Genomic DNA, 17,081 nt, shown 5'->3' on the forward strand with positions numbered 1-17,081 from the left:
AATACTGTCTGTAAAGTATCTGTACTAACATTCAAATTATAAAATTATCAAATTTTAATTTATTAAAATTTATTTCTATGCTGTAATTGATATACTTATTATTTAGGGAATTAAAAGTTTGACGGAAGATTTTTCTAAACGTGGACAGCCTTTAATTTTCCATAATTTGAAACCAAGTATTATAGAAATTTTCAAAGGTGTAAAACCTTCTGGTTTGAGGTGTAGCTCTAGCGAACTTGAACTTAATGACTGTTTGAAAGGTAATTAAAATGTTATTACTTCTTACATAATATGTTGAGCAATTAAATGACTGATTTGTTCAATTTTATGTAAAAATGTATGATTTATATAAAACTTTTATTTATTTCCAGAATTTTCAAATATTTCGTCGGCTTCTATGAACAGATACTGACAATATTTAGACTTCTATAAATTCCGTCCCGGAAGTACTCTTTCTTTAGTTTATATGTATCAGTATTATATTAAGACGAAGATGGTCAATATGTTAGACAATATTATGATAAAGAACAACAATTTTATTTTATAATTAATTGTTACCTTGTAACAATTACATATTTTAATATGTAACAATTAACCCTTTCGACACAATGTTATACTATACGACGATATTTCACGTACATAAATACTTCTGCATTACAAAACAAAAGCTCTGTTTTCTTAAAAATACATATGATACACATTAGTAATATAAAATAATTTTAAATATTACAAGAAAATATATGAAAAGATTATATGTACTACATCGATATTGTGCCAAAAGGGTCAGATTATAAGTAGAATTATAAGATGTACATTGGCTCACGAAAATATTTGAACATCTATCAGAGAAATCCTTTATGCCCATATTATGCGTGTTATATACGAAATTTTGGAATTTTATCAGCACTGTAATAAGATACGATTGTCATGATTATATTCATAAAATTTGAAACCAATCGAAAAATGTATATAAAAATTACGAGATATTTATTGCAAACATATATATATCTTGTAGAATGTTCTGAATATCTTTAGAGTATAATTAAGTCTCAGAGCAGCAATGCTAATGAAATTTCAAAATGTTTCATATAACACACATAATATATTTACAAAAGACCTCTACAAATGTTTGAACATATTCGTAAACCTGTGCATATACAAACATAAATGAATACATTGACACAAATCCACGTAAACTGTCAATAGTATTTTACATGACTTTTTATACAGACGCATTATTTGTACATGCTATTTAAAAATTACTCCTTATTACACTTAACATATGTCAATACTTCATATCATTTCAAAAAATATTAACAAATATTAAAAAATGTTTCAGGCACATTATTCTAAGTTTTAGATGATATCCCATAAAAATCAAAATTTCAATAAAACTACTAGTAGGTATACATATTTTTCTAACAATACATCATTTTTTTCTAAAATTAAACAGGCCTGTTTAATATAACTATGAAAATAAATTATAAGTCTTTTTAATTAGATTTCTCCGATAACATAACTTTTTATTAGTTGAAACTAAATAATTACTTCCCATTATCATATTGTTTAATTTATATCCAGGATTCTTGCACCCATTGCAGGACTTGCTATATAAAACGTTGCATTTCCAGAATACCTATAATAAAGAGACATTTATAAACATTGTTGTGTAAAGAAAAAGGAAGAGAATTATAGAAATATTTAAAAAAAAAAAAAATCTAACTTGGCCTTCATATGATTAATTGCTTCATCAATTACATCTTTCTTCAATAATGTTACTGTACACCCTCCAAAACCAGCACCAGTTAAACGACTTCCTAAGACACCATTTACTGCTCTTGCTGCTGTTACTAAAGTATCTAACTCAACAGAAGATACTTCATAATCTTTTTTTAAAGAATCATGACTTTCGTTCATTAACTGTCCAAATTTATCAAAATTTCCTTTTTCTAGGGCATCTACGGCATCAATTGTTCTTTGAATTTCTGTTACTACGTGACGAGTTCGTTTTATCATTTCTTCAGGTACATTCTGTGATTTTAAAACTAAAAATAAAATCAACATAATAAAAAACACAATTTTGCTTTGTAACAGAATTGTATTTATTTTCTACCTTGAATATCACTCATAGATACTTCACGCAAACTTTTTTTATTTAATCTTTTTGCAGCTTCATAACAACAATCTCTGCGCTCACAATATGCGCTTGAACTTAATTTATGAGGAGCATTAGAGTTAGTAATTAGAAAGACATAATCATTTATTTGTGACATAGGTATTTGTTTAGTACTAAGATCTTTACAATCAAGAAGAAGAGCATAGCCTTCTTTACCCATTACAGAGATAAACTGATCCATGATACCACATGGAACTCCAGCAAAATCATGTTCAGCACGTTGACATGCTAAAGCCTGAAAGATATAAGCTTCACATTTCTCTAATTTAGTAAAATAAAAATTTATATAATATACTCTGTCATTATACTTTATCCTCTGGCTTTTCTAATTTTGTACAAGTTAATGCTTCCAAAAATGTATAAGTAGCAACTTCTAAAGCAGCTGAACTACTCAGGCCAGCACCAACTGGTACAGAGGATACAATCACAGCATTAAAAGATGGTACATCACCTAAAACCAATGTTTTAATTAAATTATACAATAGAATTATTTTATTATATTTTGGTAAAATGGATTAAAATAATAAATAAACTAACAAATAAAATTTGCTATACATCCTTTTACATAATTAGCCCATTTTGGTTCTCCTGGTTTTATACTCTTATGAGACCTAACTTCAAATTCAACATAATTTTCAGAACTAACTATTTCACTAAGGGAAACAATTTTACATTTATCCACATTGTTACGTTTTCCAACTATGAGTGTAACCATGGGCAATGCCTAAAAATATGGAAAACGTTATGCTTTACTCTATTATTGATATTTGTTATAATATCTCAAATAATTTAATGATTACATATTTTCATTAAATACAAACATACTTATAACTCCTAATTTTAAAAATCGAATAACAATTTAATTAAAAGACATTATATTGCTAATATAACTAAATTTTCTGAAAAAATAAAACAATTTTTAAAAGTCGTATATAAATAAAATAATACTCTAATAAGTAATACACATTTAGAACTTACTTTAATAGATAATAAATCATTAATAATGTCTAAATTTTTAACACATGAAATTAATATATATATATTATTATTATTATTATTATTATTATTATTATTATTATTATTATTATTATTATTATTATGTTATTATTATTATTATTATTATTATTATTAGGTAATTAATAATTTTTAATAATCTATTTCTCATATTCAATAATATATTAGAATCGATGTACGTATGTATTATAAAAAATAACAGTAGTTCATATCTATACAAAATTACAAAATCAGATGAACGTATACGATAATAATTGATAAGAGTTAATAAGATACAAATCATAATATATCTTTGCTCAACTAAATTTTGGTATCGATAACTAGTGAAACAAATTTTTAACGAATTAAACAAATCTATTATTTGAAAATGTCATTTCTTATTTAATGTTATTTATTAACATACATATTTGATTAAATCGATTACTGGATGATAATGAACTGATTGGATCTTTAAATATAATACATTAATGGCATGAAAAATAAGGAGTTAAATATAAATAAGTTAGATATAAAATGAAATCAGCGTTACTTCTCTCGAACAATAACGAGTTCTATAAAATATATTTTCCGATTAATCACGAAAAACAATAATTACAGATTTAATAATTCTGTGTAATATACAAAGAAACGTAGTGTTTATATAAACATAAAAAATTTTACCATCGGTAGAACAAAACCTTCATTGTAATCAGTATGCTCTCCAATTAAATTCACGCGACCGGGTGCGCACACACAAACATTCGCATTTTCTCTAAATTTATTCGCAAAAGCTTCTAAAGCTCTCGATTTAATTTCATTCACATTAAGCACAGTTGTTGCCATTTTTACCGATTATTTCAAAGCTATTTATATGTAATATTACTTAATACACGAAATATATAAAAATTTTAAAAAGATAAATGCAATGGAATCTATGAATTTAATTTTACGTAACTCATAGCACAGTAAAAATACGAATTGATACGAATATAGGTACAATACGCTTCAAACGGGTAAAATTGGTATTAAGCACACGTACACGTTATCAATACATCAACTTTGATTATGTGTGCAGTTACATGCTTGTAAATGTACGCCTTATCGTATCGTTAATAACAATGCAACTATTCTGCGTGTATATGCATACAACATGCGCGCCACAAATGTAATAGAATTCGTAAAAGTGACGTTTGATGTATTAAGAGTATCGTCTCATGCTATTAAAAGAATAATACATGACTAAAATGATATCTCTTTTAATTGTTAATAATTTCTAGTTGATATCTAATTTATGTAATGAACTAATTGCCGATATTTGACAATAATCTGTATTGATAATGCCATGACGGTCTCAAATCCCCTTCTTAAAGAATTGAAAGGTAATTAAACAATGTAACGCTTTTATAGGTTAGAAAATTAATAATTCATTAATAAAATTATTTTACAATGATTTCTTTATAAACTTTTTATTTATCTGAATTTTAAACCTTTATTGTTAGGATTACAAAATTCTTGAATTAATTTCCAAAGATATATTTCCATATTATGTTCTATTTTGTTAAATAAAGATATAAACGCAATGTAAATAAAAGATATTTAAAATGTAATCAAATATTAGTATAAAATAGTATAATAAAATAATTTATTTTTATAACATTGGGTTCTTATCTATTATTTAATTCATTAATATTAAAAATGTTTAGATCATAACAATCATACTTTCATCCTTATTCTTTTTTATTATATTATAAATCTTGTCAATATATCAATAAACATGATAAAATGATGTTACATGATAAGTATATTATTAAATAAAAAAAACAATTTCAGGCTGGACAAGAAAATTAACTGAAAGTAACATTGAGATCGATGAAGAAAATAAAGACCTGCCTTTCTTTTTTAAATGTTTAGAAAGATGTTTCCAGAAAGGTATATTGATGCGTTTAAATCCCATAGGATTTCCAAAATTACCCGATGCTTGGTATTGGATGGAAGAAATTGCAGAAAAACATTTTAGGTTTGCAAAAAGATTTATAATAAATAAAATTTATTATAGATTATTTAATTCTTTTCTCACTACTGTAATATTTTAAGAAAATAATATTTCAATATTTAAAACTTAATATTAATAACTAAAAACTTAAAATTAAAAATTAATAACATTATTTTAGTTCCTCTTGTACCTATTCTTTGGTAGTCGAACAAGTTACACAAAATCCAAAAGTGTATACACCTACTGGGCATCTCAGGCTTTTAATTAAAACATGTTTAATGCGAAAGTGCCTTCATATGCCAGTTGAAATGCTAGTATGTATAAATGATATTTAATATCTTATATAAAATGTATATTTTTGATTCTATACAATTATTATTATGTTTTTATAATTTATATATGTAAAACTTCATAGGTCAGAACACCATTAATGGCTACTGATTATTATGATAAAAACAGTATTCTGGGAGATAATATTCTTGGAGAAATATTTTTATCAGTATTACTGCAAAGCAGTAAATTAAATTTCAAATTAAATTTACGGAATTGTAGTTTTTTGGATGAATCTTGGCAATTACCAGAATGTTTAGCATTGGAATTAGTACCATGTAAAAGTTTAGGTATTTCTGTATGGTAAGAAAGTTACATTAGTAAAGACAAATGTTCATTGTGAATAATATTTTGTATTATTACAGTTTTACCAAAGGGAGAGCTTTAATAGTTAATTTAGATAAAAACTCTGTAGCTGCAGAAGATGTAATAAACAGAATAATTTTTTAAAATTGCTATATACATATATAATAAAATTTAAGACTCTAATTGTCCTTTACCTTTTACTTTTATTAGGATAAAGTTGAAATTGGAGATATATTAGATGAAATAAATGGAAATGCTATAACATCTAATACCAAAGGACAATTACGTAAATTTATGAGAAAAACTATAGGTCAACCAGTATATTTATATGTAATTAAGGTAAGTATATTTAAATAATATAACACTTAAGCATATAATATATACCCTACATATTCCTTACATCATATATTTTCAGCATCGCAATAAATCAACCCGTGAATTATACGCACCAATTGTTCATCTTATAAGAAGCTCGGGTATTGAAGGATTAAAACAGATCTTAAAAAGATTTAATTCTGAAATACAAGATGAGAATGAGAAAACTGAAATGATTAAGTTACAAAGTAAATCACTAAATGCTGGATTTTCTGTTAAATACTGTGGTTCAATATATATTGGTACAAAAGGCGATGTTAAACAAATTGAAAGAGCAATTCTACAAGTACTAAAGTTAGAAGAAGTGAAGTCAGTGCCTGTGAAATTTGAATGTTTAGAACTAGGAATTAGGGTGACTCAGGATTCGAATGATGCAGTATGTAAATATAGTTTTCATTATATTTAAGATTATGTTATCATAATGATACATTCTAATTCAATGTTTAGATAATATGTAAACAGAGTTACATGGAAATTTCATCTTGTGGTCGTACTGGAAACATTCCTAATTATTTTGCATTTATTGCAGGGTAAGATGAACTGTAATAACTGTCATATATTTTTGTTTTAATGTAAAAAATAATAATAATTAATATTAAATCATTTTATGGAACTTATATGCTTTTAATTTATTTTACAGAGACACTAATTGCAATTTAGCAACCAAATTTGATGCATATGTCTTTTATCATCAAAATGAAAGCGAAGTGCAAACTATATTGCAAAGTTTGGGTCAAGGATTCCAACGCACTCATTTTGCAGTTTAATGATTTTAAATAAGACAAATTTATACAGAATTATTCTTTGACATTGAAATCGAACTTTATGTAATAATATGTTTCTAAAACGTTTCTATTCACATATCTAGTCAATTCCAAATGAATTATGCTCTCTATTTATTTTATTCCTTGAGAAATATTCCTTTCTAATAAAAATTGTTTCAATCATGTTGAAACTAAATAGTTTCTTGAAAAAGTAAATAAAATTGATTGTTTCATTTTTTTAAATAAAGTGAAAATATTTATGTATAATTGAATAAATATAATATAATTATATTTATTTAATTAAATAAGGTATTACTTTTTACTGTTTATTAAATATTTGCAAACTATAGACGTAGATATTGTATTTTCGTCCAGTCGCGGGGAGACGCGATCGCGTTGAAGCGCGTCAACGGGAGTCGTAAATTCCCGTTACGATTATAACAATCGACGCCACGAACAGGTCGATCCTCTTATTTCTTGTGGGATAATAAGGGTGTTTGTTGTGTAATAAAACTGTAGTCAACAATTCTATAATATATATATTTTCAATAACTTATAACACTTGATATTACGTCGTCTAAGTATATAATATTAACTTGATTGTCGCGTACATTGTAATGATGACGATATCCTGTTATGGGATCAGGAGTTGACTGACTTCATAAGATCACTACGTCGAGATGGAAAGAACAGTAGATGACTGCTCTAAGGATAAGACCCTTAACTTGACTATACGAAGATTGGAAGAATAGTAGTAGACCCGTCTCGTACTATTAAGGAGGAAAGCTCGATATAAGTGTACCTTTTTGAACTAAGAACGCGGATTCGTTGTTCACACTTTTCGGTAGAAAAGTGAGGGTAACGATCCACGATGCCCATTGGTTATAGCCTACGTTAATAAATAAAAATATGAGGAGAAAGTCTCCTGCAGATGTGGCTCATGGGTGTCCTTGTTCATGGGAACAACCTGCTATTTCGCTAGACAAACATCTGCTTTCTCCGTAATTAGTAAGAGCGTGCAATAAACATAAGGACTGTTTTAAGGACCATCCACAAACCGGAAATACTTATATGAATAGAGATTAAGCTAAAAAGATTCGGTTTATGGTGATTTCTTAGGTTTATTGCGGGTCGGTGTAACGATGTGTAGGTCTTGGCGACCAGACCATGAGGGATGTCGCACGGACCATCGCGTGCGACGTAACAGATATATTTATCTGACAATCAATCCTGTACATATACAGAAAATTGAATAAATTCATTAAAATTTACGCATATATTAATTTAATACATATAAATAATATTAATGTATATTAAATTCTATATTTCTCAATAAATTAAAAAAATAACCCCATTAAAAAATCCTTATTTTTTCACAAAAGGAAAGCACTAATTTCTTGTTACTTCAAATGATTATGAGCTATACATCTGTCAAATTGTACATGAAGCCGCTCCCAAACAAGATAAATTTATCAACTAAACTTTACATACATATGTGCATGTATCATATATACACATTTCATAAGCAAACTATACGTAAATGCTTTATAAATATGTATAAATGTATACTTGATAAGGTACATATTAGATAAAAATATATTTTGACAGATGGTTTGAAATGACGATTGAGAAAAGATTGAGAACAATTCTCGATTTAGGAAAAGTCGATAACATCTCGATCAGTGAGAACAATCAAAACTAGTCAAAAGGCACTTAAAATCGGTAGTTTTTAAGTCGGGGTTGGGGTCGGGTTTGGGGTCGGAGCCAAGTTCCTTGCTTGCGACGTGCGCCGTAACCGTTGCGCCGTGTAACCTTCTGTCAGCCGTCGTCGGCAGAGAGCGAGTATTCAGTGATTAGAGGAAAGATGGCTACGAACTTTGGCGTAGAGTGTCAGTACTTTTACGAGGATGTCGTCTATCGTGTGGATAAGAAAGGTAACGTTGTGTTCGGAATTGTTATGGAAAATGACGACCAAGATTTGTCCGAAGAAAGTTCTGACAGCGAAGAGAGCCAAAAGAGGAAAAAGGGCGAGATTCGCGTGGTCTGGCATCCCTCCGGTGTCGAGGAGTTGGTCAGCTCGAAGAAGGTATTTAATAATTAACACGATACGCAAATACATCGCTTAAAAATAGTAGACTATATATAAATTGGTTATTAATATTTCATTACATTATTACCTTTTTTTTGTTGTATTTGTTTCTAATTCTATGAAAAGCGACACCTGTCATACCAACGAATTTGCAATTGAATGTTACATTCAAATTTGAATCTATATCTGATATAATAACTGTAACTGTTTGTTGTTGCAAGAATATCAGGTTTTCTAACAATGAATTTCTTTTTTATTTTATTTATTTTTTATTTATAGGTACATTTAGCAGATAGAACACTTATGCCAGGAGATGTTGTACGTCGGATGATCAAAGGAAAAGATACACAGAGAGGATACTGTAGGGATATTGAGCTTACTGCCTGTGTTCAAGTGATTGGTACTAAACAAGTGCTTACCAATATTAGGAGCGAAGATTTAGTTCCTTTGGAAGTATGTAATCATACATCTATAGCTGTTATTTTTATCAAAGTAACTCATACATCATGATTAATAGTTTATGTTTATAGGAATTTGCAACGGATATAGCTGTTTGTATGGACTCATGGGTTGGTGGCATAAAAATGGCAAATTTTAAATTGTGGCTTACTACACCCGATGGATCTCGTTGTGTCATAAATGAAACAGATTCTCGTGTTTTAGGACAATTAGAGGAGAGGCGTGATAATGTAAGAATTAAATCCAGAATAATTATTTGATTAAAACTACAATGAAAATTTTTTAGGATAATGATTTTCCTCATTCTTCTGAATTTTATCCTGGTCAAAGTTTGTGGGGACCAGTTCACTGCCTAGAAGATGCACAATGGATTACATGTACAAAAGAAATGAAAGCAAAGAGAAAATCTAAACCACAGAAACTAACAAAGGTAATTGTAGAAAAGGTAGAAACAGATTGGGTAGGAGTGCATTGGCAGTGTAGAGCATATTCAAAGGATGGTGCTTGGTCAGATCAAGCTCAACCAAAATTCGTAGTTGAAGGAGAAAATTTGAAGAAACTAAAATTATTGAATGTTTTTGAACCATCTACTGTGCAAGTGGGAGATCGAAACTTTTATGTAATTAAAAGTGATGAAAATGTCATTACACGAGAACAATGGAGAAAACAACAAAGAGACATTTTTCAAGTTCCTAAACATAGTCCAAAGAAAACACGTCCAAATATCAGTGTGACAAAGCCAGTTGAAGATAGAAAAAAGGAGAAGGATAAAGATAAAGTTAATGAACAGCAAACATTAGAAGAGAATGCTCATAATAATATTAACAATTTACAACATATTACAAGCAATAATACTCTAATGCCTCCAGTACAAAACCAGAATACTGAAAGTTCAGATGATTGGGACACAGAAGATACTGGATCACAAAGTGATAGTGCTTCGGTAAGATTTTTTATTAATTTTTTCAATTAATATCTAGTCAATGATAAACGTGAGATAATGAATGGAGATAATAAATTTTAATATTTCCAGGTATCTAGTGGATGTTCTAGCATGTCATCCATGGGTAAAAAGAAGAAAAGCCCAGCTTTAATGACAAAGGTTCTGAAAAAGAAAAAGTTATGCAAGGCAAAGAAGAAGATTCCACCAGTTCCATTGATTCCAGGGACTAAAATTGTTGTGGAAACATTGTCTACAAGTACAAAAGCTAATGTTGTATGGCAAGATGGTTCAGTAGAATTTGGTAAATTTTATAAATAGCTGTTTTGATGATGTGTTACTTTTCAGTAATATAAAATTTGTATAACTTCTATTTTTGCTTTTAGGTATTCCATCAACACAACTTTATCCGATTCATCACTTAGATGATAAAGAATTCTTCCCTGGTGATTTTGTAGTTGATCAAAAGGAAGAGTCTAGAATGTATGGTGTAGTTCAAAGTGTTGACCATCAGGGTAGAACAGCTAAAATAAAATGGTTTAAAACATACACTTCTAGTCAAAGTCCACAGTAAGTATATTTACTACTGATACATTTTTAATTGTAACTAATGGAATTTATTGGAAAAATATAATATTAAACTTGATAAATATTTGTTAGGCCAACTTTACTAGAAGAACGTGAAGTCAGTGTATATGATTTAAAAGATCATCCAGACTTTCAGTACAGACCAGGTACATTAGTAATTCGAATAGCTAATTTTGAAGGAGAAGATGCTGGATGTACTGCTGGTCAAGTGCTAGATAATTATCCGGAAGGACGAGTTAAAGTGTGGTGGGTTGATGGACATGTAAGTATGTGTTGGCCTCAAGATTTGTATAAAGTAGGTGAATATGATAGTGACGAAGGAGAACTCTGGGACGATGTATCGTCTGACGCGTCATGGGAAACGGAATTGGAAGACTGGTATATCGCCGATACCGATGGTACAGAACAAACAGAATTAGAAAATATAAAACCAAAGCTAGCCGCACACATCGAGAAAGCTCGCATTGCAATGTCTAGACTGGAAGAGATCTTCACTCAAAATCCCTCACTTCAGACAACCGAAGTTATGAGAAAATTATTAGAAGTTTATAAAGATTGTCGATACATGGATAAACTTATGGGTACCTCTTTCTTCCATGAATGTCATTTTCAAGGACTTCTGGAGAGAGTCCGAGAACGTGGTCGTGCAAATGTAGCGCAACGTATGGCCGATCAAGTAACAAGATTATTTACGCATAAATCTGATGGATCAGAAGAAAATATAGAAAAGAACAATATAGAAAATTCCAATAATATACAATCAGGAAGTAATCCTTGTGGAAAGATCATTACCACTGTAACGGATATGACAGAATCCATCGATCATAAAAACGACGAAGCCACCAATAAACAGAACGTAAAAGGTGAAGAATCAATTGATCGTTTATTTATTAATGTTAATCCTAATCCTGAGGATTCTGGATTGTATTCTGCAGAAAATTCAAAGAAAGAGTCGGGTTCGAGTGACTCAAGTGGGGAATTTCTACTTAGCGAGGATGTGAACAACGTACTTGATCGTTCAATAGAGAAACCAGAAATGAATAAAACTTCCAAAACTCAGATGCACATAACAAGTTCTCACGTGGCTAGTTCTCAAGTATGCGTTAAATTGTGCACTTTAATAAAAGCTCAACTTGTACTAGCGCATGCAGAAGTTTCTAGACGATTCGGGTTATCAAAGATGTCATTATCCGATGCCGAAAAAGGATCGTCGCCTTTGAAGAAGCAGAAGAAAGAAGAAGAAAAACGTATAGAATTATTACAAGAACCATCAGAATATTCCATAGAAATTCCACCACCAATATATACAGAAGGAGAAGGATTTTCTATAGAAGACACAGCACCAGATAGTCATAAATTTAAATTAACAATGTTTCAGCCTACAGATCCTACAAACTTTTTCAGAACTGTTTCCAAGGAATTAAAACTTCTGAAAAGTTCACTTCCACCCGGTATATGGGTTAAGGGATTTGAAGATAGAATAGATTTATATTCTGTAATGTTTCGTGGACCTGAGAAAACACCATACGAAGATGGTCTTTTTCTTTTTGATTTTCAATTATCTGCCGATTATCCTGCTGCTCCACCGCTTTGTCATTATATTTCTTACTGTAATGATAGGTTAAATCCCAATCTGTATGAGGATGGTAAAGTTTGTGTAAGCTTACTTGGAACATGGTCTGGTCGTGGAACGGAAGTGTGGACAAGTTCCTCAACCCTCTTGCAAGTTATAGTCTCGATTCAAGGCCTTATTCTCGTACCAGAACCATATTTTAATGAAGCTGGATTCGATAAACAAAAAGGCTCTCAACAAGGGAAAGAAAATTCAAGAATGTACAATGAAATGGTTGTATTAAAATTGGTTCAAGCACAGACTAAATTATTACAACATCCACCACCTGTATTTAAAGATATTATTATTGGACATTTCAAGAGGCATGCAAACAAATTATTGCAACGTTTAGAATTGTGGATGGAAATTTCTGAACAACATAATAATCAACACCCATTATCTCCAGTAACACCTACTACTTTTAAACAAATATCTGACGTTGGTATGTTGTAATTTTTCTTTCTTTTTAATCTATGAAAACTTCCAATCGATAATTTTAATAATTACTCTTTTATCTAGATAACAAAATTTTACCAGAATTTCCATTAATACCAGCGTCTAGAGGTTTCTGCATAACACTTCGTAAAACTTTAGCTATATTCAAAGAAGTGCTGATTAAAGAGGGTATTATAGAAAGAAACAGCGACGTACGTACTTGGGAAAGTATCAAGGAGCAAACAAAGAGCGAAGGTCACGAAACAAGCAAAACTTCTGGCAGTAATATAATGGAACACGACAGTAAAAAAAAGATCAGTGAAGGAAGTTCCAAATTAACTCCAAACGGTAGCCTATCAAAGGACCGTGTATCATCTTCCTCCACGAATATTTCCTCTACATCACTAAGCGAAACGAAGAAAATTACGTTGGATCATACCATCAGCTAGCCACAAGGTAAACCTAAATTTAAACCAAAAAATTTAGTTCGTAAAAGATACACGATTATTCGGTAATACATTTAATTAATTTATTATGTATATATAATATATATATATTATTATATATAATAATATATATATTAATATATATATTAAAGATATGTTCAATGATGTTCGCGGTATTTATTTATTAATATGAACACCACTACTAACAAGCGATAACTTTTAACAGAAACGCCGCTGTCATTGCTCCGCAGCTAGAGATATTTGTTACTATAAAGTAACCACATAGTAACGTAATAAATACGATCATATAGGCATGTATGAACAAATAAGATCTTGTTCTTGTATACAATTTCGTAAATTTCTGAGATATATTACACAATTTAATTTATGATGTTATATAGAATATATAATAATAAAAATACATGTATGTATATTATATATAATATATAATATTATAATATTTACGAATATAAAATTAATATTTGGTCGCGGAATACTATATATGCATTTAGTTCTATAATTCTGCAATGAAAATAGAGGGCGTTTCTCAAAAACGCAGTTTGACTGAATTATTAAAACAAAGAAACAAGGAAGGAGAAAATAATGTCAAATATTGAATAAGCGAAAAAGTATTGTCACTGCATAAAAAATGAGAAAAATTAAAATGAAGAAATAAAGTAACCAATAAAAGGTAGCAATACGTTAAGCCAACGTGAAAACACTTCGCAATAGAGTTTAAGAAACACGATAATAATAGTTATTAATTCTACATGCATTTCAATGAATACAGTCGAGTAATGACGCCACCAACCTTACGAAAGAGAAATTCATTATCCTTCAAATGTCTTAAAAATCATGCCATCCAATAATACAATATTTCAAATGAAATTACATGATTTTGATTGCAAATAGGTTGTAGTTTAAGCACAAAAAGATTCGTATTTAGATGAGAAACCTATGACAGTTAATGTCCAATGTTATAGACACTTCTAACGTAGTATGTAAATTGTAAACAAATTATTATTATACATTCTATTATCTACAGTCAAGGAATTCTCTTTATCGATAATTTGTTTGGTATATTTATAGGAAAAAATTGTTTTTGTAAATCTTCAGTTTTTGTTTTGGTATATATAATATTTATTCGATAATAAAGTACTTGGTGTTGTCACGAACATTTGCGGAGAACATTAGTACTTATTACACAACGTAAGCGTTTTGCAGTATTACTTATATTTATCTTTCTTTTTTTCTTTTTTTTGTTTAATTCTACACTTCTTTGGTGTAATAATAGAATATATTTGTTTCTACGAGGGATTCATGTTTCTGTAAATTTAAAAATGAATGCATATAACTAGGAGTATGAAACTTAATACACGCGAAACGGGAGTATGCATTCTGAGATATATTGCATGCAACGAAGTAATGGAAGAACGATTAACATGTTAAGAATAACGTTCAGCTTTGTGTTTTTTACTTGATATTATGTTATATAATCTTGTTTTATTTATATATTATTATATTTTATTTATTTTTCGTACTCCAATTTTAAAATATATGTACAACCCAAAATAATTATTTATGTAACTGCCCAGTTATTTTATTAAAGGAACAGAATTCCATTGAAAACTTTTTTTTTTCAAGGATGTCTTATTTGCTATTATATTTATACACTTCTAAGTTTAATTTATTTATATATTGCATTTTTTGTTTATTTATATGCTTATATTTATATGTTAATAAACGACGTAAAAATTTATGTTACTAGGTGGTGTTTAATCCTATTAACTGATTACTCGTGAATATAAATGCAAATTAAAATTGTATTGATCATTCGAATAATTATTTCTTTGTGATATTTTTACGGTACCGGATATGTACAGTATGTGCGCGACTTGAAACATTAATGCACAAATTCATGTTCCACTCTCGCGCCGAAATGTAGTCAGCTTTAAAAAAAACAATCAACAATTTAATATGTACGCATTATATACATTTTATCTGCATGTTCTTTCCATTATATCGATTTGTTCTTTTCGTTGAATATCTACCAAATATATATATATATATATATATATATATATATATAATAGCACAGAATTTGCGTGTTAATGAAGGATATACGATCACGTAGTACTGTACATGTCGAAGTGTATCTCTTCTGCTGTAAATCAGTAGATTTGATATTCTTCGACCATATTGCAGTGTTGTCAAGCAATCGCCATAAAGTGCGGCGACTTTGGAATTCTTGCGCCAACAAGGTGCATACAAAATGGGTACAGACAGAGACAGGAAAGTAAAAAAAAAGAAAACATGTGTTTGCGCGAACGTTTCCTCGAAATCATGTGGTGCTGAATACATAAACAAAAAAATGAAAGGAAAAAATCACAATTATACCAGGGAAACTGCAATCTCTAGGAAAAAAGAAAAGGGAGAGAAAATGTATTAAGTAAAAATGATAGCTAAACTAGACGAAGAAAATAACGAGAGGGGAAGAAACAATGCGAGTACTGTCTTTTAAGGCAGAGAAGAGCTTGTATTGTGAAACGTGATGTTTTGGAAAGCCTTGTATATGTGCCAGCTATTTCTATTTGCATTATGATGGTAATTATATCCGTAAGTTGCATAGAGCTTTATTTTCGCCGTAAAATTACTTTAATATTGTATGAAAAAAACAGATGGAATATATTTCATTATTCGAGTCAACATATAAACTGTCGATACCAACATTTTAAATGCTGCTTCAGTAACTGTTTCTCATGATCCTTTGAAACATTATACATACATATAAAGCATACTAAACTATTGATTTATTTTACAAATTTAGTTCGTAAGTATATGTAACTATTTTGAAAGTTGATTAAGATATATTTATATATTTAATTTAAATAGAAATATTTCAAAGGATTAGTGAACAACTACATAGAATATTATTAAAAACCTTCTAATATAAGGCATTAATCTTAACTATATCTATTTCGTGTATTAGAGAAAGTATCTCATTTGATGTTTAGTTGAAGATCTTTTCTCGTTGGTATCGACCAATTTAATATATTACAACGATTATGTAATGATTTATCACTTGTAATTTGATTTCCTTGATTTTTATTTAATAAAAAGTTAGTATGTGCGATTAAAAAATATTAACTGACTATAAATCTTTTCTGTTTCATAGATCCTACCCATACTCACCTGAATCTTCGACCTGCACTCCCGATAATCTGCTTCATATCCGAACCGTCAAATTCCAACTACATTCAGGATTTCCACATTTCTTTAGGCGATTATTCAATATCAAGCACACAAAAAATTCAATTTTTAAATATTTAAATCGCCTTAAATCATAGTGTACAATTCGGATGAAGTATTTTATATAAACTTGTACATATATTATTATATGCTTGTATAAATTTATTTTAACTAAATCAAGTCGTTTGTCATATTTACTTGAATAATTATTTATTACTAAATTATAAGTATAATTTATTTTACTTTTACCTGCAGTTACAAAATATTAAAGAAAGAATTAAACAAATTTTAATACGTGTAAAAGATATTAAATATTTACTAACACA

General features: G+C 29.0%; 4 protein-coding genes across 10 annotated transcripts in view; 3 read left to right on the forward strand and 1 right to left on the reverse strand.

The window, feature by feature from the left end:
- The window catches only part of LOC139998224 (sodium-independent sulfate anion transporter), a 35,723-nt gene extending 35,208 nt beyond the window's left edge, over window positions 1-515 (forward strand). For all 3 annotated transcript variants that reach the window (XM_072022614.1, XM_072022612.1, XM_072022613.1), the window contains exons 10-11: window positions 107-260; window positions 372-515. In XM_072022614.1, the coding sequence (XP_071878715.1) occupies window positions 107-260; window positions 372-412 (195 nt within the window). In that variant the 3' untranslated portion in view covers window positions 413-515. The remainder of the gene's footprint in view (window positions 1-106; window positions 261-371) is intronic.
- LOC139998227 (galactokinase) lies at window positions 516-4,317 on the reverse strand. Of its 3 annotated transcripts, none has more exons than XM_072022618.1 (6): window positions 4,209-4,317; window positions 2,714-2,900; window positions 2,485-2,627; window positions 2,114-2,411; window positions 1,724-2,045; window positions 516-1,636 (listed from the first exon to the last, which is right to left on the reverse strand). In XM_072022618.1, exons 2-6 carry the CDS (start codon window positions 2,889-2,891, stop codon window positions 1,567-1,569), a joined length of 1,011 nt encoding a protein of 336 aa, XP_071878719.1. In that variant the 5' UTR covers window positions 2,892-2,900; window positions 4,209-4,317; the 3' UTR covers window positions 516-1,566. The 3 variants fall into 3 exon arrangements, with proteins under 3 accessions (XP_071878719.1, XP_071878717.1, XP_071878718.1); XM_072022616.1 differs by lacking the exon at window positions 4,209-4,317 and adding an exon at window positions 3,851-4,175; XM_072022617.1 differs by lacking the exon at window positions 4,209-4,317 and adding an exon at window positions 3,720-3,859.
- An 85-nt stretch (window positions 4,318-4,402) lies between these two features.
- Window positions 4,403-7,164, forward strand: LOC139998225 (uncharacterized). The gene is made up of 9 exons (XM_072022615.1): window positions 4,403-4,548; window positions 5,000-5,186; window positions 5,341-5,476; window positions 5,578-5,795; window positions 5,858-5,918; window positions 6,009-6,137; window positions 6,214-6,549; window positions 6,621-6,703; window positions 6,814-7,164. Exons 1-9 carry the CDS (start codon window positions 4,512-4,514, stop codon window positions 6,938-6,940), a joined length of 1,314 nt encoding a protein of 437 aa, XP_071878716.1. The 5' UTR covers window positions 4,403-4,511; the 3' UTR covers window positions 6,941-7,164.
- Window positions 7,165-8,473: 1,309 nt separating this feature from the next.
- LOC139998081 ((E3-independent) E2 ubiquitin-conjugating enzyme UBE2O) lies at window positions 8,474-16,982 on the forward strand. Of its 3 annotated transcripts, none has more exons than XM_072022336.1 (9): window positions 8,474-9,023; window positions 9,306-9,479; window positions 9,557-9,715; window positions 9,772-10,428; window positions 10,519-10,729; window positions 10,812-10,995; window positions 11,086-13,067; window positions 13,145-13,516; window positions 16,682-16,982. In XM_072022336.1, exons 1-8 carry the CDS (start codon window positions 8,802-8,804, stop codon window positions 13,507-13,509), a joined length of 3,954 nt encoding a protein of 1,317 aa, XP_071878437.1. In that variant the 5' UTR covers window positions 8,474-8,801; the 3' UTR covers window positions 13,510-13,516; window positions 16,682-16,982. The 3 variants fall into 3 exon arrangements, with proteins under 3 accessions (XP_071878437.1, XP_071878436.1, XP_071878432.1); XM_072022335.1 differs by lacking the exon at window positions 16,682-16,982 and adding an exon at window positions 13,733-15,270; XM_072022331.1 differs by lacking the exon at window positions 16,682-16,982 and adding an exon at window positions 15,712-15,936 and having other exon boundaries at window positions 8,475-9,023.
- The last annotated feature ends 99 nt before the right edge of the window (window positions 16,983-17,081 follow it).

This window comes from Bombus fervidus, chromosome 2 (assembly GCF_041682495.2).
Source record: "Bombus fervidus isolate BK054 chromosome 2, iyBomFerv1, whole genome shotgun sequence".
In the NCBI taxonomy this organism is placed as follows: domain Eukaryota; kingdom Metazoa; phylum Arthropoda; class Insecta; order Hymenoptera; family Apidae; genus Bombus; species Bombus fervidus.